The 26,860-nt window shown below is 37.1% G+C and overlaps 1 protein-coding gene across 1 annotated transcript in view; it reads left to right on the forward strand.

Moving 5' to 3' along the window:
• The window catches only part of LOC107566581 (GMP synthase [glutamine-hydrolyzing]-like), a 34,459-nt gene that overhangs the window by 3,406 nt on the left and 4,193 nt on the right, over positions 1-26,860 (forward strand). The window contains exons 2-11 of the mRNA XM_016252070.1: positions 2,328-2,506; positions 3,442-3,556; positions 5,063-5,160; positions 5,311-5,414; positions 5,543-5,736; positions 6,749-6,854; positions 8,630-8,745; positions 8,959-9,084; positions 12,578-12,693; positions 18,754-18,884. Of these exons, the coding sequence (XP_016107556.1) occupies positions 2,328-2,506; positions 3,442-3,556; positions 5,063-5,160; positions 5,311-5,414; positions 5,543-5,736; positions 6,749-6,854; positions 8,630-8,745; positions 8,959-9,084; positions 12,578-12,693; positions 18,754-18,884 (1,285 nt within the window). The remainder of the gene's footprint in view (positions 1-2,327; positions 2,507-3,441; positions 3,557-5,062; positions 5,161-5,310; positions 5,415-5,542; positions 5,737-6,748; positions 6,855-8,629; positions 8,746-8,958; positions 9,085-12,577; positions 12,694-18,753; positions 18,885-26,860) is intronic.

The raw sequence follows: 26,860 nt of genomic DNA on the forward strand, positions 1-26,860 counted from the left end.
ATCGCGATACATATTGATATTGAATTACTGTCCAGCCCTAATATATATATATATATATATATATATATATGTTCATGGAATTGTATTTGATATTTGTGACCCTGGACCACAAAAGCAGTAATAAGGGTCAGTTTATTTATTTTTTGATTTATACAACATCTGAAAGCTGAAGCTCTCATTGATGTATGGTTTGTTAGGATAGGACAATATTTGGCTGAGATAGTTAACATTTGAAATGGATCAATACCCGTTCTTGTCTTAGGACAACTTTGATGAACTTTTTTGATCCACTTCAAATGTTGACTACTATATTTGAAAATCTGGAATCTTAGGGTGCAAAAAGATTATTGAGAAAATCACCTTTAAAGTTGTCCAAATGAAGTTCTTAGCAATGCATATTACTAATCAAAAATTCAGTTTTGAGATATTTATGGTAGGAAATTAAAAATATCATCATGGAACATGATCTTTACTTAAAGGGGTCATGTGATGCGATTTTGATTTTTCCTCTCTCTTTGGAGTGTTACAAGCTCTTGGTGCATAAAGAAGATCTGTAAAGTTGCAAAGAATAAAGTCTCAAATCCAAAGAGATATTCTTTAAAAAAAAATGTTTTTAATATTAAATCTGTTTATTGAACTTTTACAATAATAACAGGATACAGCTACAGGAGAAAAAGAGATATTCTTTATAAAAGTTAAGAGTCAACCACACCTACCTAAAACGGCTCGTTCTAACACGCCCCCCACATGTCTACGTCACGATGTGGGAAGATTTGCATAATGCCGCCCAAATGTTCACGCAAAGAAAGAAAGCGTAACTCTTATTCTCGCTGTAGTATTGTTGCTGCCGCCATGTCGTGAAGATGCTGTGTTTCGTTGTGAAAGCGAAACTACTTTGTTTGGTCTTCCAAAAGACGACGATATCCGCTTCTTCATGCCTAGAGCTGATCCGTGCTGGTCGCTGAGGAAATACATCAACTTTGCGCTGTGGATCGCCAGATCGGCTTTCACCGTGGACGAAGCGGAGTCCAGCCTGGGGTCGTCACACGTGGTTGCTCCTTCGTCGAATCCACCGGCCGCACCGTTCTCAAGCCCGCCAGCCTCCGCTCACTCTAGCCCTCCGGCCGTTCCTCACTCTAGCCCGCCGTGTGTGACGCTGTTTCGTTGTGAAAGCGAAACTACTTTGAAAGCCTTCCAAAAGAGGACACGACTAGAAATCAGTGGTTAAGTTGTATTTACAACACTGTTCCAGAACAGTTCAACCCAAATATTCAGATGTGTGCAGCACATTTTATGGAGGACGTTTCCTGATTCTGGTAGAGTAGACTACAATGCCGGCTGTTCTGACTCACAGATGGTAAGTACGTTTTTTTTTATTAAAGAATTTGCCACTGACGATTCAAACGCAAGTTTTGAGCAGTGTAGAGTAGCGCTTGTTGTTTGTAATTTCTCCGATCACAAATGCAGACATGGTTTTATGTTTACGCTGCGTGATGCAACACGTAAAAAGACAGTATAAGTCATTATAATCCGTAATTATGTCCCCACTGAATGCAACAAATTCCTCGTTTATAATGGGTTTTAATGTTTTTGTCTCATCGCTCTGGCCGGACAGGGCATCACAGTATGGTAAGGGGCGTAACATTTCCGTCACACACTTAAGGTATTCGGCCAATCACAATGCACTGGATAGCTGGCCAATCACAGCACACCTTGCTTTTCAGACCGATGAGTTTTGTAAAAATCAATGCGTTTCAGAAAGGTGGGGCATAGAGGAGAAACAATAATGTACAGTATGTGGAAAATAATGTGTTTTTTGAACCTTAAACTGCATAAACACATTTCATTACACCAAATACACAAAATAATGTTCTTTTTAGCAACATCATATGACCCCTTTAATATCCTAATGATTTTTGGCATAACCCATACAGTGTATTGTTGGCTATTGTTACAAATATACCCGTGCTACTTATGACTGATTTTGTGGTCCAGGGTCACATTTAATAAGATGGGCATAATTATAAGTAATATAACTAAACTGGACTGAAATGACCAAATATTTGCCAATTAATCAGTATGCCTGATAGCACAAATTTTTGGAAATGACTACATTAAAACCACAATGTGCAGGGTCAAGCTGTAATTGATTTATGCACTACACGGGACATTTATCAGAAGCAGCACATCTTTAGTCTCCAGTCACATGCACACATGCGCCTTTAAATGCATCACAAATTTCATTAGTAGCATTTTACTTGCTTAGCATGGGGAATTACGTAATGTGTGTTCTTCACTGTGCTATTTGTGTATGTTTGTATCTGCAGCTGGATATCGTTGGAGAGCCTAAAGATGGTTTATGTTCCTACGAGGGTGCCGTGGTGATCCTAGACGCAGGAGCGCAGTACGGGAAAGTGATTGACAGGCGGGCACGAGAGCTGTTTGTCCAGTCTGAGATTCTGCCTTTGGAAACGCCAGCCTTCGCTATCAGAGAGCAGGGTTTCAGGTGAGCCCATCGGTGCCAAGATGGATGTAGTAGTTGATGCTGCTTGGTTCTCACGTTAAAAAGTGCCAGGGAAACCTAATTGAATTGCAAAGTAGAAATGTTTGATATGGTAACCGTCCGACAGGCTTTAGTATCTGAACTAACATTCTGTGAATCAAAGGCCTTCTTCCTTTTAAAGCAGAAGACATTAGAATGATTAATCTTCATTGCTTGTAGCACGTTTTCTTAGTTGGAAACTTTAAACTTTGTGAAAACGCTGCTATTGGGTTGTAAAAGTTAAAATGTTAGGTATTGGTGTATGTTTTATTCCATTGCATTTCAGGTTTTATTAAATAGCAGCTGTGTGGTGCAACTAAGAGTAAAAATTGTGATCAGGATTTATTAGTCGTTGTGTACTTGAGGTGTTATAAATAAAGACTGTTTTCTATTTTCAAATGTTTTTTTTAATGCATGATCGGGGACTGCAAACACATTGTGTTATTGTACAGTTATAATCATCACCCAGCTTCACCTTTAAGACCTAAAACTATTCTAGAAATGTTTAAGGCATCAGTTGCTGAAGATAAACGGTCATATTTCGGTTTATAACAACGGTTTATTTTGTTAGCCGGTCTGTCCTTGAGAGAACACAGTGTGAGTGCTGTGCATTCCACCTGTGAGGACATAAAAGGAAACAAAGCCGTTGTGTTTTTCCGAAGCTGTGAACATTGAGACTCGGAATGTGGCTGATAGAAGGACAGAATAACCCACAAGTTGGAGAGATAAGTGGCTTAGATGATCTGGCCTTTGCATTAGAACTTCCCTAGTCTCAATGATTCAACAGACAGACAGACTCTTTCCATTATTCTCAGTCACTTGGGATTTTTTGTAATTATATTTTGGTTAATGTAAATTGGTTTATAATGTGTAAATCAAATTATTGTCTCCAATGCTAGGGCCATTATTATATCCGGAGGGCCAAACTCTGTCTATGCTGAAGATGCACCCTGGTTTGATCCAGCCATATTCACCATCGGAAAACCAGTTCTCGGAATCTGCTATGGAATGCAGGTGAGAAACGAATTAGCAATAATAATAATAATAATGATGATAACATTTGATTGATAATATACGTGTCACTACCAATCAAAAGTTTGAAGTTGGCATGATTTAAAAAAAAAATTATTATTATTTAAAATAAGTCTCTTACGTTCAGCAAGGCTCCATTTGTTTAATCAAAAAACACAGTAAAACAGCAATATTGTGAATTTTATTGCAATTTAAAATAATTTAATTATTAAAATAATTTTCTATTTTAGGGATGTAACGGTATGAAAATTTCTTATCATGATTATAGTGACCAAAATTATCATGGTTATCAGTATTATCACGGTATTGTTAAAATGCGCTGGAGATGTTCAAAAAGTAACGCATTCTGACACCAATGATGTTCGGATTTTAAATGACAACTTGACTGACAACAGTTTAATAGCATGTTGAAATATCTAATGTAAATGTTCAAATAAAGCTTTGAAAAAGTTTAATAAAAAGGTAAACCTCACATGTCAGCCTTTAAATAAAGAAAATATATACGTCAAAATGATAATTGATTAATAAATGATTATATGTATTTTATCTGCTCCATAAATAATTCTAGATAACTCATCTGAATTGTTTAAATGTGTAGAATCCACATAAGCTTGTTTTTCATCAACCGGTCAAAATGTACAGCAGGGCATGCAAATTCAGTCCATTTTTGGCCAGACAAAAACTGCACACAGACTGAATGTAAATATAAGTCTCTGTAAATCCACTCACTGACAGCAGGTGGCGCTTATGGAAAAGCAGAATTAGAGCTGTTTCCTGTAACCTCCGTGGACAAAGCAGTATTGCGATTAAGAACACTTCCTTTAGGTATTACATGGAGTGAAGATTAAAACAAAATGCCATCGAATCGTTTCTGAAGATAGTCAGAACCTTCAGAGGTACATTCATATAATTAATGCATTCATATATTCATTTGCATAAATCCCTTAGCACTCTTTTAAAACCTCCCATCTTTTCCGCCCTGTTTTCACTCAAAACGAAACTACTCTGCTGCTGTGCGCATGTGAGATTGTTACTTAAAACTGTGCTTTATGCTGGACAGTATTTATTTATCGTCAGTTGTTCAAATCGCGGTAATCTAATACGGTTTTAATGATAATTAAAAGATGAAACGCTAATAGTAACCGTGGGGAAATTTATCATGATTTATCGTCAAACCGGTAATCGTTACATCTCTATTCTATTTTAATATATTTTAGAATTGAATTTATTCCTGTGATGGCTAAGCTGATTTTTCAGCAGCCATGAATCCAGTTTTCAGTGTCACATGATCCATCAGAAATCATTCTAATTTGCTGATTTGGTAATAAAGAAACATTTCTTATTATTATCAATGCTAAAAACAGGTGTGCTGCTTAATATTTTTGTAATAAGTATGGTGCAATTTTTTTCAGGTGTGTGTGTATGTATATATATGTATATATGTGTGTCTATATAAAACGATAAATGTTTTTTTTTTATGCTTGCCAGATGATGAACAAAGTTTTTGGAGGCACAGTACACAGGAAGAGTGTGAGGGAGGATGGTGTTTTCAACATTGCTTTGGATAATTCCTGCTCGCTCTTCAGGTATAAGTCCCTTCATTATGGCAGATTTTTATTTATTAATTAATTAATTTTTTGGTCACCATGTTTCGTACATGCCTTAACTTTATCATTTATAAATTTGCAAAGTAGTTAATAGTTTTCTTGCGCTGAAATCCTTTTGTGTATTTCAAGGGGGCTGCAAAAGGATGAGCATGTTCTGCTGACACATGGTGACAGTGTTGACAAAGTAGCAGATGGATTCAAAGTTGTTGCACAGTCAGGAAACATAGTTGCCGGTGGGTAGGCGAACCTGAAGAATATTTCCTAGACATGCTTTGTATCAAAAAAAGTGTTGCTGGAATCAGCTGGATTCTTTGTGGATCTTTGTGGTTTAAGACGTTTCCTGTCTTCATTTCTGTCTTAGCCATTGCTAATGAGCAGAAGAAACTTTACGGCACTCAGTTTCACCCAGAGGTCGATCTGACTGAGAGGGGGATGGACATGCTACGCAACTTCCTGTTTGAGATTGCTGGCTGTAGCAGTAACTTTACAGTACAGAACCGTCAGCTGAACTGCATCAGGGAGATTACAGAGAAGGTGGACAAATCCAAAGTTCTGGTGAGTATCTTTTAAAACAATCATTGATCACTTAAAGGATAACCGTTGCATTTTCCGTATCATGTCTCAGGAAACTTTCACTATCTTTTAAATTACATTCAGTGATTCTAGTGAAAATGTTGATATTGTTAACTAAAACAAAAAAAAATAGTTTTCTGTAATTGCTTTAAAGCATAAATATTAGATGAAAATCTTAAGTTCGCTTTGTCAAGTTTGAGTTGAATTGCTCAAATTAAAATTGAAATTGAAACAAAAAAAAGGTGACAAAATACATAAAATTACAAAAAAGTTAAATTTAAATGAATACCGAATATATTAAACTAAAAGCTAATTCAAAACGTTAAATACTATGGGCCAGATTTACTAAACACGGCAAATTAGCGTTAGATTGCAATTCCATAAAAGCACCGATGGGAGGGAAAATTCTGCGGGTGATTTACTGACAATGCACACATTAAAGAACACAGACAGATCATTTCCATAATGACCAGCGCAATCTACAAAGAGCAGCGCAAATTGCCGACTGCTTTAAGACATGCTTATTTTGGGCGTTAAATAGTAGCACAAATACCAGTAATTTGATGAGCGCAAAGGTTAGTAAATCACATTGTGTGATTCATTTTAATACTCTCCTCCCGTAAATTTTGCGTCTCAAAAGGAAACTCCTGCAAATGCATTTTCAATAAGGTCAGGCGCAAATAATAACTGTCCACGCCTTTTCAGCGTTAATTCTTCACTGCGCGTCTTTACTAAATCCTGACAGTACTATTTTAACGTCAAAAGACAGTTTGCGTTAGCACAAGCTGTTAGTAAATCTTGCCCAAAAATGGTAAATAAGCACTGTTCTAGTGGCACTTGTGAGATAATGTATTTAGCTGTAGTATACTCAGGGCCCTCTGCAGTGTGCCAGAAGAGAGGCGTTCAATAGGGAGTCTCTTCAAGTTAGAGGAACTCAATTATGGCTTGATCCTAACAGTTGTTTGCTGGTTCTTATGAATGTCTTGCCCTTCAGGGTAAAGTAATCGAACCACTGAAGGATTTCCATAAGGATGAAGTGAGAGCACTAGGTCGAGAGCTGGGGCTCCCTGAAGAAATCGTCTCTCGACACCCCTTCCCTGGTAAGACCATCAGAAATATTCAAATCCCTTTTTCTGCCTAATTAAAAAATTATTTTGTTTCAGTTTCACTAATAATTAAGCCCGGAACACACCAAGTCAACGTCAGGCCATCTGTGAGCATCTGTTATGTTAGTTTGTTTGGTGTGTTCCACACGTCAGCTCTCGTTGGGCTCACGTCGGCGGTAGTTTGCCCGATTCAACATGTTGAATTGGCGTCAGGGCGGTCGGCGCAAGTGAGAACGCTGATTGGATGTTCAGTTTAGCGAATGAGTCGGTGCCCGAGAATTAAAGCGAAAGTGATGAAAACTAGTAAGGAAATGAAGGTGGCACAGACAGAAGGCTGTTCTAATGTTACGTGATCTTACCCCAAGCATTCCAATGTGCGAATATTTTCATAACCACATGAGCCGTTTAAAATGAAGAAAGTTACCAACATAACTGATTAAAAACGTATTAACATATTAAAAATGGTAAGCAAGCGCTGCTTTGTTGACGTTTCAGTTTCTTATTTTAAATGACGAATATATACTATTGATAGCTACTGATATAGACAGTTAATTCCTCTCATTCCTCTCAGTTGGTGTTTAGTATTGAAAAAATTGAATGGTTATTTTTAATAATAAAAGTATGCACATCTATACAACAAGCACACATTAGCAGTCAAAAGTTTGGAGATTTATATATAAATATGGGCTGCCCCCATCAAGTTAGCCAGGGAAGAAGCATACTTCAACATGTTAAATATATATTGCATAATAATAATCACGAAATTGCTTCATTTAGTCATACTATTCGACTGGTAGTCATGTTAGCACCTCTTAAAAATCAAACAAATCTAAACGGTCTTTCGTTTGTGTGTGTGCGGGGCACCGGACAAATGGGTGTCTATTAGGTCTGTAAATTTTCGAAACGCATGTGACTTAAGGCTGAGCTCTAATTGACCCTCCCACTCTGATTCTGCATGTATCAGAGAAGTTCTGCACTCCGGTGCGTTTAGCGCTCACACTCACTGATCTATATATAAATGAACCGCACTCTGGCCCACCTCTTCCAACCGAGCCAGGGACGGCTAAACGAACCGCTCCCGAGTGGGGCACAGAGTGATCACACCAGTCAAACGAACCGAGCTTTGGAGGTCAAACCTGCTCGGGCACGGTTAAGATATTGAGAGTACACCCTAAGTTGTCCAAAACTTGGATTGTTACCGACTTCTGGTGAAAATTTCAGGTCAACAGCACCTTTAGAAATATATTTACTGAGAAAAATGATGTGTTCAATACTTTTTTTTTACCCTCTGTATATGTTTTATTCAGCGATGCATTAAATTAAGTATGTGACACTAAACTAAAGATTTATATTTTAAAATAATGCTGTTCTTTTGAACTTTCTATTCATCAAAAAAAACTAGAAAAAAATGTTTCATGGATTCCACAAAAATATTAAGCAGCACAACAATTTTCAACATTGATTTAAAAAAAAACTAAAGGATTGAGCACCAAATCAGCCTGTTAGAATGATTTCTGAAGGATTATGTGGCTGGTGATAACTTAGCTTTGCGATTACAAAAATCAAATACATTTGAATATTTCACTATTACGGTTTTATTTATTTTTTATTCAGTAAATGCAACCTAGATGAGAATTCCTTAGGGGAAATATACTGTAAAGCCCAACATTTAGAAGGGTAGTATATGTTTTAAATGTATGATGCACATGTAAAGATTAATTGCGATTAATGACTCTAATGTGTGTGCTTTGCTGAAATCTGTGTTGCAGGTCCAGGCCTTGCCATTAGAGTGATCTGCGCCGATGAGCCTTACATCTGTAAAGACTTTGCCGAGACCAACAACATCCTAAAAATCATCACAGACTTCTCAGCCAGTGTCAAAAAGGTGTGTGCGCGCGTGAATTTAAACATTGCTTATTTCTTCGCTGAATTATTGACAGTGACCTTAAATAATTGATGATCTTCAACTTAAAAGTCTGTAAGTTTGCTGATTAAGTTGAAAGTGTATACTTGAAAGCACACAGTCGTTCCAGAGTTCCCTCTGGATTATATATGGCATGCTATACAATCTCAATCCTTTTGATGTCAATCCATTCAGCCTCACACCCTTCTTCAGAGAGTGAAGTCATGCATATCAGATGAGGAGGAAGAGAAACTCATGCAGATCACCAGCCTTCATTCACTAAATGCCTTTCTGCTGCCAATTAAAACTGTCGGTGTTCAGGTAAGCATTGTTTTCTGCCATTGCTTTCATGTCACATTCAGACATATTTGTAATGTTAGCATAAGAATTATTTATTTCGGGGTTTTTTTTTGCACTGGCCAATATGTCAGCCACCTTGGTCTTATGCTGACACGTAGTTTTCGTTTACAGATGCCATTGCAGAAATGCACTCAGCAGTCAGCCCTAATTCATTTATTCCACATGCAAAAGTGTCTAATAACGGAGTTATTGAGATAAAGTAAATAGTATTTGGCAGGTCATGTGAGCTCAACATATTGAGGCAATCCTTTCACTGTAAAATAAAACTTCTTTTATTAGGCTATTTCACTCAAGTCTTAATTTATCGGAGTACATGATTTTTAATGTATTTGCTATGAAGCATGATGGGAGAGTTTGGGAAACCTATTTGGAAAGCAAATAATTACAAATCTGTGTTATTTCCCCTCAGCTGCTATTTTAATTGTTGTTAGTGCCAATGTTATGATCTACAACTTAGACTAAAACTATTAAACGTTATTGAAATATTAAATGTAAAACGTAAAATAAATAATTTTTCCTTGGCAACAAACTGAATAAGTTTAGGTTGAAGTATTAAAACAAAAAATAAGCAGAAATACATTTAAAAAAGACTCAAGCTAATACAAATTTATATCACAAAAGTACTTAAACTAGAATTAAAATGAAAACTGAAAAGATAGCAGTAAAGCCTAATTAAAAATGTTAATATATACTAAAAAGTATATAAATAATACTAAAATAACACTGGTTACGGTGACTGTTCACTTGTTTGAGGTGAAATTTATACTGTCACAAATGACAAACTCTTCTGTCTGGCTGCATTGTCTGATGACATTTTCCTGCGTCAAAACATTTGTGGTTTGCCTTTCAAACACAGTTCCATTGAAACACACACAGTGTTGCTTATTCCCTTTCTATTGCTGTGTTTCATTTGATGTTATTTGTAGTAATGAAAATGTCAAAGAGCAGTACTGTCAGTGCAGCACAGTCTGGATATCAGCATATAGAGTGATCGTTCCTCTGCTGCTGTGTGCGGATCTCATGATGTTTGTATTTATAGACCAGTTTTCAATCATAGTGCCAGAGGAGGCTGGTTTACGTCTGTGAGATGAAGCCATTAGACAGAACGCGTCCAGACAGAGGCAGTCAGCGTCTCACCACATTGGTTGATGATGCATGGCTGGGTGTTCCTCTAACAGACTGCTTACTGCTATACCATGCTGTGCTAAAATTACCACGGTCTCCAGACTCTGAGCTGGGACATGCTGACATGCAGGGTGGCAAAACGTTTTAAATTCAGTGCAGGCGTGCACCGTATTTATGCATGTTGTTGTTAACGGATAATAGTTTTAACAGTTGGCGTCTTCTCCACAGTTAGAATGTACTCATTCTGCACAAATGTTTAAAATTAATCTTTCTGGAGATGTTGGAGTAGGCCTGGGCGATAAAACGGTATCGATATTTATCGATGGTACACCTTCTTCGATATCGATATTAAAAAATGTTCGATATAGGCACGTGCTATGAGTGACACAGACAGCACACACAAACACGAACACATGCTGAATTGAGTGCTGTGCCTGCCAGTGATGAGAAGATTGTGAATAAAAAAATTTATATTAGTCGAATTTAAAATAAACATTTGCATTTGAATGTTAGGAGTGTGTCAGGGAGCGTCATCAGTGGTGCACGAGATGTGGTGATAATAATGTAAGTGACGTTGTTGCATTTTAATGTTTTGTTAGTCTAGCCCACGAGATGCGCCGCGGCTGTTATGCATTCAAAATATTAGAGAAACCTATAGAAGCTCAATGTGGAGAAGATCTTGATTAGGTGAAAATCGAAACCAAGCCATTCACGCAGAACGCATATTCGGCGCATTTTTTAGATGGACAAAATTTGACTGCTGCACTCGCGTCTCACACAAGAGATGTAGCCATGCAAAGTTAAAACAGTTTAAACTTTTAGAAAACACGTCGCGAATTTGTGGAGGTTTATTTCCTTTCACTGCGTCTCATATGTTTTTAAAGGCAATCTGTGTGATGGTCGATTCGGCTCTTTGTATTAAGCAATGCATAAATACATGATGCTGTTTTGTTCATAATTGTTTATGCAATTTACGAAATTATATTTGATTTATATGAGTTAATTTAGACGTAATGCACTTTTTTTATAGACCGTTAAATCCTTGAGTTGACCATTTAAATGTGCTGCATTATTTTGCTCATTGTGCCATCCTGTGGCCTTGGGAGACAAGCCACAATTTCCTTAAAGGAAACATATTATGCCCCTTTTTACAATATGTAATATAAGTCTCTGGTGTCCCCACAATGTGTCTTGTGAAGTCACAGATCTATTATATAATTTTGAAAATGCCTATTTTGAGTGGAAGCAGAAACGCGCTGTTTTTCAGGCCTGTCTCTTTAAATACAAATGAGCTGCTGCTCCCCGCCCCCTTTTCCAGAATAGAACTCGTACCTGCTAAAAACATCTGTTTTGGTTCTGATTATCATGTTTATCGTGCTGAAATCATGTGTTTTAAACCATATTAGTTTAAACTTCTTATATACGGTTTTCTGAGTGCACACATCCGAAGCACACGGACAGAAAGCGACTGTCACAGCATGCGAGTACTAAACTACGTTTTCATTCACACACAAGTTTACGTTAAAAACACACAAGTTACAAAAACAGTCAGTTATGTCTGTTAAGTGGGAAATACATTGCATGTTTATTTTAGATCTGTGTGGCAGCAGCAATATACATTAAATAAATCGATAAATCCATTGCTCTCTTGTCTCCTCTGAGGCTGGGACTGTAAACGGTGTTCTGTGCTAGTCTCTGCAGCCAAAGACAGAACAGTTAGCATGTTTTGCTCAGACTTTCGCCATGGCATTAGAGCTGGTACACCGTTGTCGCTTGCGAAATCACAATAACGGCGCCATGGGTGTAAACTTACAGATTAAGGGGCGGTAATATTGTAATGAAATCCCTTTGCCACGTCACCAGGGGAGCGAAATCAGACTCACTCGTTTTTTCAGACGCTTGCAGAAAAAGGCTTCCCAAAACAAAGTGACTGGGTTAATCTTTTTCATGTTTCCTTGGTTGGTAGATGCACTGGGGACCTAATTATAGCACTTAAAACCGGGAAAAGTCAGATTTTCATGATATGTCACCTTTAAAACCTATTTAATCTACATATAAAACATTAGATATTTGTTGAATTTTTATTGTGTGTTTGACTGTTAAAACAAAAAAATATTTGTTGTTTGTCTCAAAGTGGGTTAATTTAAAAATACAGTGGTTACATGTTTTTCTATTGCTCTGTTTTAAAAAAGGTTATAAAAAATGTCAATAATCGATACCGAACGATATGAAACATTATATCGTTGATAAATTTTTTAGCTATATCGCCCAGCCCTATGTTGGAGGATTCTATATGTTCTAACTCTGATTCCATATGATCTGTGTACAGGGTGACTCCCGGTCATACAGTTATGTTTGTGGAGTGAGCAGTAAAGAGGGTCCTCACTGGGATTCGCTGATGTTCCTGGCCAGACTCATCCCTCGGATCTGTCACTCCATTAACAGGTAACGCCATCAGGTTGACTCTTTACTCCAGTCGTCTTCCCATCAAGCCATGTGAGGATAATCATCCCCATTGACAGACTCTCTTAAACCTCTTGTGCTTGTTTAGTTAAAAATTATTTGTTTAGATGTGTCGCATTAGGTTTGATGTCACTGAGTATGTTTACTTGGACAACAATAATTCGATTTTAACACAATTAAGACAATACTCTGATTCAGAATCTACCATGTAAACAGATTTTTGATTACCTTAATCTGGCTAAAGTCATACTCGAAGTAGGGCTGGGCGATATGACGATATTATCGTATATCGACGATGTTGATGTCAACAGTCAGGTAACAGACAATTATCGACATTATCGGGGGAAAAAAAATGACAAATGCTAAACCTAGTAAGTTGCAAAAAATATTTTGCATGGCCCCATAGTCACCATACAGGTCTTTTTGAATGCAAGAATGAAATAATTTAGTATGAGGGTTGGGAATCGTAAAGCTATTCCAATTTCGGAAATCAGATCCGATGCGTAAGGTCAGGAATCAAATTATTTGTTATAAAATAAAATTAAGATTCTGCTTCTTGATTCCTGTATGTGCATTTATTGTGATTTCAAAAGATTCAACTGCAAGAAGACGAAATAGAACTCGCTTCTGCACTCGCGCGCTGTTTTCTGTGCTGCACACTCAAAACGCACGCACAAAAGCCACCTCTTATATGCGCGAACACTGAACTGAGCTCTCTTTCTCGCATTTTTACATATTCGAATGGACAAATACACACAGAATTATATCAAAATATCCCATAAATACAATCAGTTATGTCTCAAGTGAACGTAAAGAGCTGAGAAATGTTAATCAAAGAACAAAAGAAAAGAAAATCCCTCACTGATCTTGACTGAATCACTTTTGTAACCTCAGTTTATATTTTATTTGCCTGTTGTTCGGCGCTGACTACTGTAATGGCAACGTGCATCTGTGTATGCGATTATTTTGGAGATGCATTCAACAGATTTTCTTTTTACAGATTTTTGAAACCGTGTATACTATATAATTATGTTTAATTAAGCTGAGATATAGCACTATAAATTCTTAATTCATTTGCAACAAAACTATAAAGTTTTGTTGCAAACGGATTAAGACATTAGTTGGCTTCTCAGCTCGCCCATCAACATGCACGCGTTTGGAGTTTCGCAGCCCAACACTGAATATTATATTGTGGGCATTGTATTTTGATTAATAAAATAAAAATTATAAAAATTACAAAAATGAAATTTAAATTACCCTGCTTCTAAATAAATAAAGCAGTTATTTTTATTTCGTTAAAAACGGGCCAAAAAAGACCGCCGAACTAGGGGAAAAAAAAAACCTTAATGTTTTTGCTCAGAATTTGTTTTTAATCGCTGCATGATTTTAGTCATACATGATAAATATCAAATACGTTATAACTTGACTACAAGTTTAAAAATAACGCTGCAATTGTTAACTTAAACAAATTAAACTTACCATCATGAAATGTGTCTACACAGGCGATAATGCCAAAAGAAAGAGAAACATTGGAAAATAGGCATATTTTATTCAAGACATTATTATATGACATCAACATGCATTTATCATTCTTACAATCACCGCCAGAATGTCCAACTTCACCATGATGAACTTAAAATGGGGTTCTATTATTTTTCCTCAACAGTTCTCCTCACAAAACGAAATTCATTTCAAACACAAATTTGATAAGAACTTATAAGTTGAACTAATAAGTTGAAATGATTAGCAACACCAAAATAACAGCAAAGCTAATGTTTTCTGTTAGTTTAAGCACAAACTAAGAAAAGTAAAACCAAACTTTGTGGCAATAATTAAGACCAAACTGAACATGGTGTGTGTTTATGGTGCATGTCGGCAATGTTGCGGGGGCGGGCGTGGTAGAGGTGGGGCTTAGACGATATTATCGGATATCGCAATATTTTTAAAGGCGATTATCGATAAGATATTTTTTACATATCGCCCAGTCCTAACTCGAAGTAAACACAAATCGAATTAAGACGTGGAGTATTCCTATTTTAGTTGCATTATTGAAGTGTAGTATAGACCTGTACACACCTTAATCACACGATTACTGTCGTGAAGGACTTTTCGCCACATTTTGCGACAGGATACACACACATCAGTGGTCAACCATTTGATGGCAAATAAAAGAGCATGGCTTCAACACCGCCATCGTCTGTATGCACGTATAGCATTACAAATAATTAACTGCACTTAAAGCTTTCGTAAAATTAAAAATGAAACACCCAAAACTGTAATAGGAACTATATGTTTATACATGAAATTCTGGAGGGGACGTCGGATGGCATCACGTGGGGATGTAATGACGTCGATCTATGTACTATAACATGTAAAACAGGAACATGAAAGGAATATTCTAAAAGCAACTCATGTAAACTCCTTAATTGTAATATTGTCTTACTTAGAATAAGGTAAATAATTAGATTACTGATGTCCATGTAAATGTAGTCATTGATTACTGCTAATTGCCATTGGTTCTCATGGGTCACATGGTTGAAAAACACGACTGCAAATGAGATTTGAGAGCTGCCACAAAGTGGAAGATTATTCAGTTGGAAATTAGGGTTGGGTACCGAAACCCGGTACCAATATGGCACGGTACCCATGTAACCGGTATGTACTAGAACCGAATCATAACGCAGATTTCGGTGCCATGCCTGAGCGATCGATTGAAATATTTGTCCTCTGGTTCTCCGAAACAGACGTAAGAAACATCATCACCGGCACTGCACGTGAAAAATAATTTCCCGACTGAGAAAATGCATGTGAACTCAAGTCGGAAAGCTCTAATAATACAAATCCAACAAATCTTTGTAGTAACGAGAGTGTCCATGTTGTTTTCACATTCCGACTTAAAAGCACAACTCGGGAAATGAGAGCATTTGAGGAGCGCGTGAATGCAGTAATTACACTTGCTCTGATGGCAGCAGGTAGCCTTCCGTTAACGAAGTTAAACATGCTTAAATTAAAATGCCTAAAGCTAAACTTCCCTTGTATTCACATTTCTAAACCTGTTGTCCAACAAAAGAGAATATTATATAACCTTTTTACTCCACAACACCAGTCAAATGCTTCCTTTTGTGATCTGATGTGGGTTCTTGTCACAGAATGAGGCACAAAACTTTAAAAAGAATACATGGATTAGCAATAGATTATAAATTAAGGTGACCATACTTCCTCTTTTCCCTGGACATGTCCTCAAAATGGACCTACAAAAATGCGTCCGGCCGGGACTTATTAATTTTCTTAATCCCGCTCCCGCTGAATCTCTGACCGTTGCTGCCTGCTCCCGCAACATGTGTTTTGCTCCCGCGATTTTCGTGTCCACTCCGTTAAACATTCTAATATTGTATATAATTTTGGCGCATCAGGGAGCCGCTCTCAGGATGCGGTATATTTAAATATTTTTGAATGAGCGTTTGTGCCGTTTACTTTCACTTTCGATTTCGCGATCACTGTGTAAAGGGAGCACATCTTACAAGATCAGATATTTGTCAATGAACACACGAATCTGTTGAGCAGCAAATACTCCAGCTTGGTCTTGTCCGTCATCCCTCCCCTTTTCTCAACCTGTGATCAGTCAAATTTGACTCCTGCAGTTCTTCTTGGATGCAGGGTTGCCAAGTCCGCGTTTTTTTTCCAGAGAATTGGGCTACTTTTAAACTGTTGCCATGGGTTGATTTTCCCTAGTGTGTTAAAGGTTTGAAATATTGCATAAATTACATTTGACTGAAATGCTTATATTGAAACATTTTGCATTCTACCTATGATAAAACTTTCATGGACTTCTACATTAACTGTTCCCTCCTGGTGGAATGACCTGCCCAGCTCAATTCAAGCAGCTGAGTCCTTAATATTTTCAAGAAACGGTTGAAAACACATCTTTCATCTTCATTTGACCCTCTAACTCTAGCACTCTCTATTCTAATGCTACTTCTAATTTTATCTGCTTGTTTTTTTTAATTAAAAAACTTGACTTTCTAACATTTGCACTCTCTATTCTATTTCTATTCTAACCACTTGTTTTATTTATAAAGAAAAAAGAGCCTCTATCACTAGCATTCTCTATTCTTTCCACTTATTTTATTTTTATTTATTATAAATAATGACCTTCTAACACTAGTATTATCTGTTCTTTTTCAGTTCTATTGAATTTTTATTTAAACATGACCCTCTAACACTAGCATTCCCTATTCTTTATCTATTCTTTCTACTTGTTTTCTTTTTATCTATTATAAAAACAAAAAAATGTCATGTATACTGTTAGGTAAAGCTCCGCCCACAAACCCGCCCCCTACTGTCCTTTGTTTGCAAAACTAAAATATGGTCATCCTATTATAAATATACTTATGAAAATACCAGAGATGGCTTAAATAACACAGATACACTATATTGTCACAGTCGAGTGTTTATTGTCTTTGTTTTATCATTCAAAACGTTTATATGTTCTGTTTAATCAGTTACAGCTATAATAGTGATGTCTTTGTCCATATTAGGGATTTCCTGGAGGGTCACGAGTTCTCTACTTCTGTGACTGGATGTGTGGATTTTCTGTGCTAGGGCGCCCTCTGGCGTCCAGTATGAATGAAACAAACATCATGCGTTTATAGTGCTAATGCCCAATCCATCATTTTTTGGGGAACTTTTTTTTAAAGTATCGGTTCAGACACCGTTTAGGCACCGGAACGGTTTTAAAAGTATCGATTTGGCACCGGTATCGAAAAAAACCCAAACAATACCCAACCCTATTGGAAATTGCTATTGTATGCTAAAAAAGACAGAAAACAGAAAATAATGCTCACTTCAGGGACTTGATTAGTAAAATTTTATCAGAAAAGATTTTAGATTTGTTTTAAAACTTGTACACGTTTAACTGTTGTATTTTTGTGTTTGCTTGGTTTTTATTGTGCGTTTATGTAACTCCTGTATTATTCCAACTCCGTTTTTTTGATAGCCTTTAGATGCTGACATGGGGGAAAAAAAAGAAAAAGTAAATACAGGGTTGGAACAACACATGGAAGTAAAGATTTTTTGTAATTTTTTTTTGTTAATGGGGACATAACAGTTTTTGCCAATCTCATGTTAATCTTGAGTACCTATAAAGTAGTATTGCATCCTTCATATCTCTGAAGAGTCTTTAGTTTTATCAGATTCATAACAGACAGATACACTTTTACACTTCTCTCTGAAAACAGCTCTTGGAGGCATGTCATGGGCGGCGCTAAAGAAAGCTTTTGCATAGTGATCGTCTGCAAGCTGTGACATCGACAAATAAAACCGTAACAAAAACTTAAATTAACTATAGCTAACGAATTAATGATTGAAGCACATTGATGGACATGCTCTTGCTCTGATTGATGTGTGTGTGCACTCTTCCTGGAGAAGTGCCCATACAAGGATTTCCCCCCTTTATGACATCATACAGGGCCATAATTGGGGAAAAAAAAACTTTCTGAAACTAATATGAACCCTGAAGTCATACGTCCAACTCATTTTTTGAGACTCTGGTCATGTTTAGCATGAGCATCCAACCCTTTAACAGTGCAAATAAGTCAGAAATGAAAGAAATTAATAATTTTATTCAGCAAGGATGCATTATATTAATAAAAACTGATCAGATCAGCATATTCTAATGATTTTTGAAGGATCATGTGGCACTGAAGACTGGACTAATGGCTGCTGAAATATCAGCTTAACCATCACAGGAATAAATGACATTTTAAAATATATTACTTTCACAATATTTCTGTTTTACTGTATTTTTGATTATTGCATCCTTCATATCTCCGAAGAGTCTTTAGTTTTATCAGTTTTGATACTTGGTGAGATTAAGCTTCTTTCGAAAACATTTAAAAATTATACCAACAACAAACTTTTGAACTGTAGTGTACAACAGTTGTCAGTGTCAAGTAAAAGTCATTTAATATGTGTCTTATTTTGTCTCTAATGTAAATAAAGGTTTTTCCTTTTTTCATTCCTTGTTCATCTCTTCCTTTTCAGAGTCGTTTACATTTTCGGGTCACACGTAAAGGAGCCGCCCACTGACATCACACCCACCTTCCTGACCACTGGTGTACTCAGCACGCTAAGACAGGCAGACTTTGTAGCACACTCCATTTTAAGAGAGTCCGGTAAGAGCTGGCTGCCTCCGCTGTCTGCTTCATTATTGTCATAACCTTTATGTGTGTAAACACTCCCACCATAACTATGGCTACTGCGAGAGCTGTGTAAACACTTTCACCACACTTACGTCTGTCTCTGAGGGGAAAGTCTGCTTGGTTGGACAACATTAGTCAAAGGCAGCAAACGTTACTGTTGTAAAAGTTTGATTTCTGTTGTTTATACTGTTTTGACTTTTCAAATGTCTAACAGAACCTAGAGTATAGATACAGTGCCTTGCAAAAGTATTCATACCCCTTCATTGTTTTCCCCACATCAATCTACACTCCATACACCATATTGCCAAAGCAAAAACAGAATTGTCACAACTTCGTGAATTTATTAAAAATAAAAAAACTGAAATAAGCATCCATACCCTAGGGCTGTCGCGATAACAGCAATATCGCAATACCGCGCTATTGACGAGCAAACCGCAGAGGAATGCAAGAACCGCAGCAACCGTGATTTTTGCGTGTTTTATTTTTTCGTAAGGTTATGCCCTTCTCGTTTTACACTTCATGCATGTGGACTGAATATTAAACAAGTTAGTAATGATAACATAATGTGTACCATGCTGATTTGTACAGAGGCTCCGTAGATTTGCACTTAAGCCTAAACAGACAGTGAATGAGAGAGAGATCGACTGAGCGCGTGCGATTACTTGCGTCTGTCCTCCAGGCCGAGTCATATATATTTGTGAAAATAGGTTGTCATGTCCAAGGAAAGCGAAATCTCTGTCTTAGCATTGACGCATAGCTGGTCAGCTGAGCCTTCTAAAGTGGCGCTCAAAGTTAAAATGATTTCAACAGCGTGTTTCATTACGTCTCTCTTTGAATGAATGAATCAGCGTTTTTGAATGTGTAGTTGAATGACAGTCACGTTCCACCACCTTGTGGCGCAACACTGTAACTGGAAATATCAATAGAAAGTCTCTTGTCTAGTCAGATTAAGAGATCAGATTACAACTAGGCTAACTGTTATACATATAGGCTAACGATAGCCTAACGATCTTATTGTCAGGTTTATGTTCTGTTAAGTGGACCGTTATTTTGTCATTCTCTTCTGTTTACTTCACTTCCTGTTTCAACGCTATTTGGTTTCGGTTTCATTGTCTTCTGAATATGACCTCGTTAGTTATATCGTAACACATACACACAAATTATATATATATATATATATGGCGGTCATCCCGCCCTATTGAGCCACTCAAAATTACCGCAAGGGAAATTCCCTCACCGCGACAACCCTACCATACCCTTAACTAAATATTTAGCTGAAGCACCTTTATAGCCTCAAGTCTTTTTTGTTTTATGCGACAAGCTTTTCTTATCAGCATTTGGCAATTATCTGCCATTCTTTACCTCAACTGTTCACCTCTCAAGCTCTGTCAGGTTGGATGGGGGCAGATGCACATTTACAGGTTTCTCCAGAAATATTTGATTGGGTTCAAGCACAGGCTGTGGCTGGGCTACATTCAAAGAGTTGTCTATAAGCCACTCTTGCTGTGTGCTTAGGTTCATTGTCCTGTTGGAAGGTAAACTTTCTGCCCAGTCTGAAGTTCTGAATGCTCTGGACTGGGTTTTCATAAGGCTATCTCAATATTGTGGTGCATTGAGCTTTTCTTCTACTCTGATGAGTCCCTCAGTCCCTGCCGCTGAAAACCAGCCCCACAGCATGAGGCTGCTACCAGCACACTTTACTTTTGGGATGGTACTCTGCATGTGATGAGCAGAGCTGGTTTCCTTCAAACATGATGCTTAGAATTGAGGTTCATCAGGCCAGGCACATAATATATGTAAGGGAAACAGGTCAATTTAGCTCAAAGGGAATCATTTAAGATTTTAAAGGGAACTCCACCATTAATATGTAAGGGAATTAGGACAGAATCGCTGTTTTACGGCTGATCACTGAGACGGCCAGCGAGTCAGTGAACGAGCCGTATGACATCAATTCTGCAATGGATATTTATATCCAAAATATAGTGAAAACACTATTAATTAGCACATGTAACAAGATTGGCAGTTTAAGACATTTGTTTCTCACCGTCTGAGGGTCCTTTAGGTGCTTTTTTTTGGAAACTCCAAGTGTGCTTTGCTTTCACACTGGCCACACCGCAATAAAGCCCAAATCGGTGGAGTGTTGCAGTGATGTTTGTCCTATCTCCACATAGGATCATGGAGTTGTAACTAGAGTGACCATCAGTTTCTTCTTCACCACTCTAACCAAAACCCTTCTCCATCAGTTGCTCAGTTTGTCCAGGAGGCCAGCTCTAGGAAAAGTCCTGGTTGTTTCAAACTTATTCCATTAAGAGTAACAGAGACTACATGCTTCTGTTACCTTTCAATGAAGCATAATTTTTTTTCGGAACTCTTCCCCAGATGTGTGGCTTAATGCAAACCGGTTTCTGAGCTCTACAGGCAGTTCTTTTGACCTCAGGGCTTGGTTTTTGCTCTGATATGCATTTTCAGCTGTTAGACCTTTTATTAAGACGTGTGTGCCTTTCCAAATCATGTCCATTCAATTTGCCACAGGTTAACTTCACTCGAAGTGTAGTAACATCTACAAGCAATGTGAATGCTCCTGAGCTAAATTTTAACTGTCCCAAATAAGGGTATAAGTTTTTTATTTTTAATAAATTTGCAAAGTTTTTTGCTTTGCCGTTATGGTGTATGGAGTGTAGATTGGTGTGGAAAGAAAGTAATATAAAACAGTTTAACACAAGGCAGCAACATAACAAAACGTGAAAAAAAATGAAGGGGTATGAATACTTTCGCAAGGCACTGTACATTAGGGCTATCTACAAATAAATAGGGATGTAACGATTTACTCATCTCACGATTCGATTCATGGTTTTGATTTCACGATTCGTTTTTCTCAAATTTTTTTCTTTTAACAAAATGAGATTGAAGACATTTATACAGTAAATGAAAAGCTGTCTTTTTATTAGGCTATTGCTGCATGTTTTTTTGTGAAATTGAAGTAACAAAACATAAATTGCAATTTTAAAACAAACCCCAAATCAAATAAGTTGCTCAAATAAAAGAAATCTCTTCATATAAACAAACTAAGGCTTTGTCTGTGCTAGGCTTGCCGCGATAGACTGTGCTAACGGTGATACCGGTGTTAAGCAACAACACCGACCCCCACCATCGTTTTGATTTTTTATAGTAATAAAAATCATTTAGTTCAGTAAAAGAACAGACACTACAATTAAAAACTGAACGCGGCTGCTCAATGCAGCGTGCCGAACGACAGTCTCATCACAGATCAGATTTAATTTATCCAGTGAGTCGAGCTGACTGACAAGAAGAGTGAGGTGAGACAGACGAGACGATCGCGGATGATTTAGTTTCGAAACGAGATTCAAAAGCGCCTGTTTGACAATATTTTGGATTTTGAAAAGCCTGTTGACTTTTGCCGTTTATCAAAGGTGATTTTGGAAGTTTTTTTAAACATTCGTTTCTTATTTAATTTGTTCCACATTGTTTGCTGATTTTTACTTTATTTAAACTTTGTGTCATTTATTTATTTTATTTGACATCAAGGTGTATGCCATGCCTCTAAGCTTTCTTACTCGTTTTGCTAATAAACGTTCTACGTTTCTTATTTATTTGGTTATATATTATACATGTTTACTTAGCCTTTTTCCAGTTTTGTATACCTATTTAAACTTTATGTAAGTTATTTGTTATTTTATATTAGGCATAGCCTGCCCTATAGCATAGTGTATTTTTATTTGTTTTGTTAATAAAAGTTCTATTTTTTTATATATAGGCTAAAGTGAGTTTGACGTTGTATTTTGTTGTTGCATTCAAGCAATTGACGCCGAACTGCCGCTAATTCGAAAGTGAAAGTAAAATGCGCACAGCGCTTTTAAGCTATTTAAAAGCAGAGGAAAAGAGGGACAATTCAAATGAACTAAAAACGAACAATTGCTTTTACGCTGAATTGCCGCTATTTGAAAGTGAAAGAAAAATGCGCACGCCGCTTTTACAAGCTATTTAAAAGTGAAGGAAAGCGAGGAAAAGAGGGAACGCCCCCGCCCCCACGGTGATACCGGTATTACCGGTGTTGTCACACGTCGATTAACCGGTGGGAAGATTTTTAATCCGTCACAACCCTAGTCTGTGCTCTTTCCATTTTAAATTTGAGGCAACCACTGCATTTGAATCATGATCCAAACAAAGATGCAGCATACATGCAGCATGAGCAGTTTTTAATCTAAATTAGACTGTATAATTTCGAACTTTGTAGCAAAAACAGAATGGTCTGACTTTAGTTTTGTGAAACTATACTACATAAAAACATATCTGAACGAAACCGCAGATGAGCTGAATGAGACACACATTCACTCTCTGCCAGCAGGTGTCGCTTATGAACAGCAATGATATAGGGCGAATTCCAAACGGCTTTTTTGCACCCTTGAAGGACACTTCGGGAAGGGTGATCTTCAGTTAGGAGATCTTGCGACGCATTTTAAAACAAAGTTGTGGTTGATTTAGACAAACGTAAGTAGAATAGGCTAATTAAATTTGTCTTAATTTTAATGTAATACAAAATATTTTTCGTCAGAAATATTATTTAAGATGGTAGTGTAAGCAAGTTTAGTTTGAAAAAGCTTAATAGTAAATAAAACACAATTAGTGAATTAGTTTCAATATGTGAATAAAATATTAATAATGAGAAGAAATATATATTTGCAACAACTGGTGGAGTGCTGAATGCTGCACGCACGCGCAGTGTTTTGAAGGTAACATTTGGTCAGTCATTCCCTTCGCCAAGGGAGTTCCAAAAGCTTATATGAAACGGTAATTCCCTACACCCTTTAAAGAACACACTTCAAGGGCTCTGCCCTTCGAAGGGAGTAGGCATAGGGATGCTCACTTCCGTTTGGAATTCGCCCTTAGTGTTTCCTGGGTTATCGCTGTAAACATAGCAGAGCTAGCTTATGAACACTACTTTAATATGCATCATTCAGAGGCAAGATGAAAAGAAAATACCACGTAAACTTTTCTAAAGACAGTCAGTTCCCCTCAGAGATACATTCATATAAACTCCTACTCCAATTGTATCGTGATTTGTTTGGCATCTCAAACGATTTGAACCGTTGCATATTTGAATCTATTTTCAACCGGCTCGCGGATCATCGTTACATCCCTACAAATAAATGAATAATACTATCTATCAAATTAATCTTTAGCTTGATTTTCTGTTTTCGTTTTTGGCAAATGAATCATACTTAAAATATGAGTGTAATGAGGCAGAGAGAGAGTTTGTAACAATAATTGTACAAAAAGAATACAACAACCTTCTGTTAATCGGCACTTCCTGTAGACTCGGATGTCTAAAGGTCATTCACACCAAGAACGATAACTATAAAGACAACAATATTAGCATCCATACCAATGGATGCTAACAGTCTGAAGATTGAATACTCAAGTTCTATAAAGTCGCCTGGATTTATCTTTCAGTTGGGGGGGGGGGTAATCTGAAAGTGATTCCAACAATATTGTTTCTTTTATAATTAATTCTTAACTAAACTTTATAGTTAATTCTATACATATCATCCTTGGTGTGAAAGGGCCTTAACAGGATAGTTCATGCAAAAATTAAAAATTATTTTACTCGCCCTCAAATTATTCTCGTATAGGTTTGGACAAGTGATTAAGCGATGACACAATTTTCATTTTTGGGTGACATAATCCTAAAACCATTTTTATGGAATTCAAAAATCTCCCACACTACCTTTTTTTTTGGGTGTGTGTTGTTGAGTGTCTAAGGGAACCCTGGAGTTTGACGTAAGAGGGAACCTGTGACAAAATAAACATCAAATTAAGCAAAATGACGGAACAAAAAACAGTGAGGTAGTCATCAAGTGCCGTGTTCATTACAGCAGCATCTCTGAGATCTCGAATTAGTTAATTAGCAGAATTCATTACTCCTCCACCTGTTGGTGATGTCATTAATGACAGTCCTATATTGTTGAACCAATGTGCTTCAAACAACGGCATTGCGAGCATGTTTCGACAGTTTTGGGAAATTATCATATGTGCAGTATTAACATATCAATATTTATTTATTTTTAAAAATGTTTATTTTCTGTACTGGTATTGTGACACCCATGAAACTGTTATGTTAATTAACAAGGACAATTCAAATAATAAAAAAATATATATAGCTGCAAGCAGCGATTACCAGGGTTCAAGTGCTTTAAAGCAACACTGTCATTTTTTTACCTTAAAATAATGTCTCTAGAATTATTTCAGTGGTAGAACAACTCATAACCTGATGAATTCTACTGCTGCTGCTACCTGAGCAGCCTCCTAGCGGCTAAAACCACACTCTGTAAGTTTTGTGTTCGGGACGGCACACGCAGCCCCGCCCATCCCCTGCCAGCAGAAGAGTGTGACCTGCTTTACGGCAGACCTCACATACAGTGTTTTACTCGTAACCTGGGTGGAGTTAGCCAACAGCTAACTATAAGACGAAACGATCTAATATGCAAGTCTCAAAACCAATGCCATGGCAGGGCCAGCAAAGAAAACGAAGAGGGTTTTGTCGGAGGAAGCTAAATAGTGAATAGTTTTTGGACACTGGCTGTAACCATGTGTACCATGTTTGTTTCGACACCCAAGATCCAAAAACGAATTCCCCAGTCTAACGTTACTTCGTCTAAACGGTTATTCAAATAAAGAGGCTCTGTTACTTTACAGCCTTACAAACTTATGACAATATCTGATGTATAAGGCATTATGGACATTATGGTTTCATGATTGCGCAGACAACATTTTATTCTATTATACAGATTACACCATTTGCGAACAATGCTACATACGAACTATGCAAGCAAAAAAAAAAACTAAGCTAAAATAATACCATTATTTTTGTCATCGTAGTTTTCAATTCTGGAGTAACAGTAAATAAAACTGCAATGATATTTGTAGAACATAGTGTAACACGGGCTACTTTACCTGGGCAGTGGACATGGTTTCCAAACGAGGTTTCTGCATTCGCCGGTTCCGTCAGCTTAGTCAACAAATTCACATGTATTGCGCTGCCCATGTGGAAGCTTATACAGCGACAGTATTTACGACACTGGTAACAGAAAATTGCGCGTATCAACCGCATGGGGGAACCATGAGCAAATGTTACATGGTGTTGCTTTAAGGCATTTAAGCACATATGAAAAAAGACAATACATATTATTTAGCAAGCCTGTAACCACCTAAATCAATTACTTAAATTAGGATTTTGGGCAAATCCAGGTAATTTACCATAGGAATATGATGATTTTTAATGTTTATGACTGTTATAGCGTCAAGCTGTGGTCCAATCTCCCTATAATTTTGCATACTTGTTTAGAATCACTTGTCGCATGTGCTCACCAGGTGTCGTGAAGTTTTGAGTTTTCGTTTAGGCTTTAGGGTATATTTGGATAGGCCTCTTTTCTCAATGACCCCATTATAGCTTCCCAAAGGGTAAATTTCTGTAATTTTTTTAAATTATAATTATTGACCTAGAGAGTCTAGAGAATTGTACAGCAGTGTTTTTTTTTCCAGAGCAAAAAACCTAGGACTAGTTTACAAATGTCTTTTTTTTTTCTCAGTCATTTAACAAACGATTTGATTGAAAGCAGTGGTTCTGAAGGCCAAGTTTTTTGGAATGAAGAGGTCTATCATATTATACGAATATTGTGTTTGTGTGAAAAACCACACAATATACAATCGTTTATGCCCTTGAAAAATTTGATATCGCAACCCCAACCCCCCCAGTTGCCGATTTCTTTCAAATTTCTCACCGACCTTTAGGGCTCTGAGTCACACAGGCCCACTGAGTTTTGTTCCGATGGACCTTCATTAAGCTTGCCTAATAGGTGCTCAAACTTCATCGGCCAATGGTGCCCATGTGTTTTGAGATACACAAATGTCCTTATAGATGTTGGACCAAG

This window comes from Sinocyclocheilus grahami, unplaced genomic scaffold (genome assembly GCF_001515645.1).
Source record: "Sinocyclocheilus grahami isolate Dianchi unplaced genomic scaffold, SAMN03320097.WGS_v1.1 scaffold1086.1, whole genome shotgun sequence".
Lineage (NCBI taxonomy): Eukaryota > Metazoa > Chordata > Actinopteri > Cypriniformes > Cyprinidae > Sinocyclocheilus > Sinocyclocheilus grahami.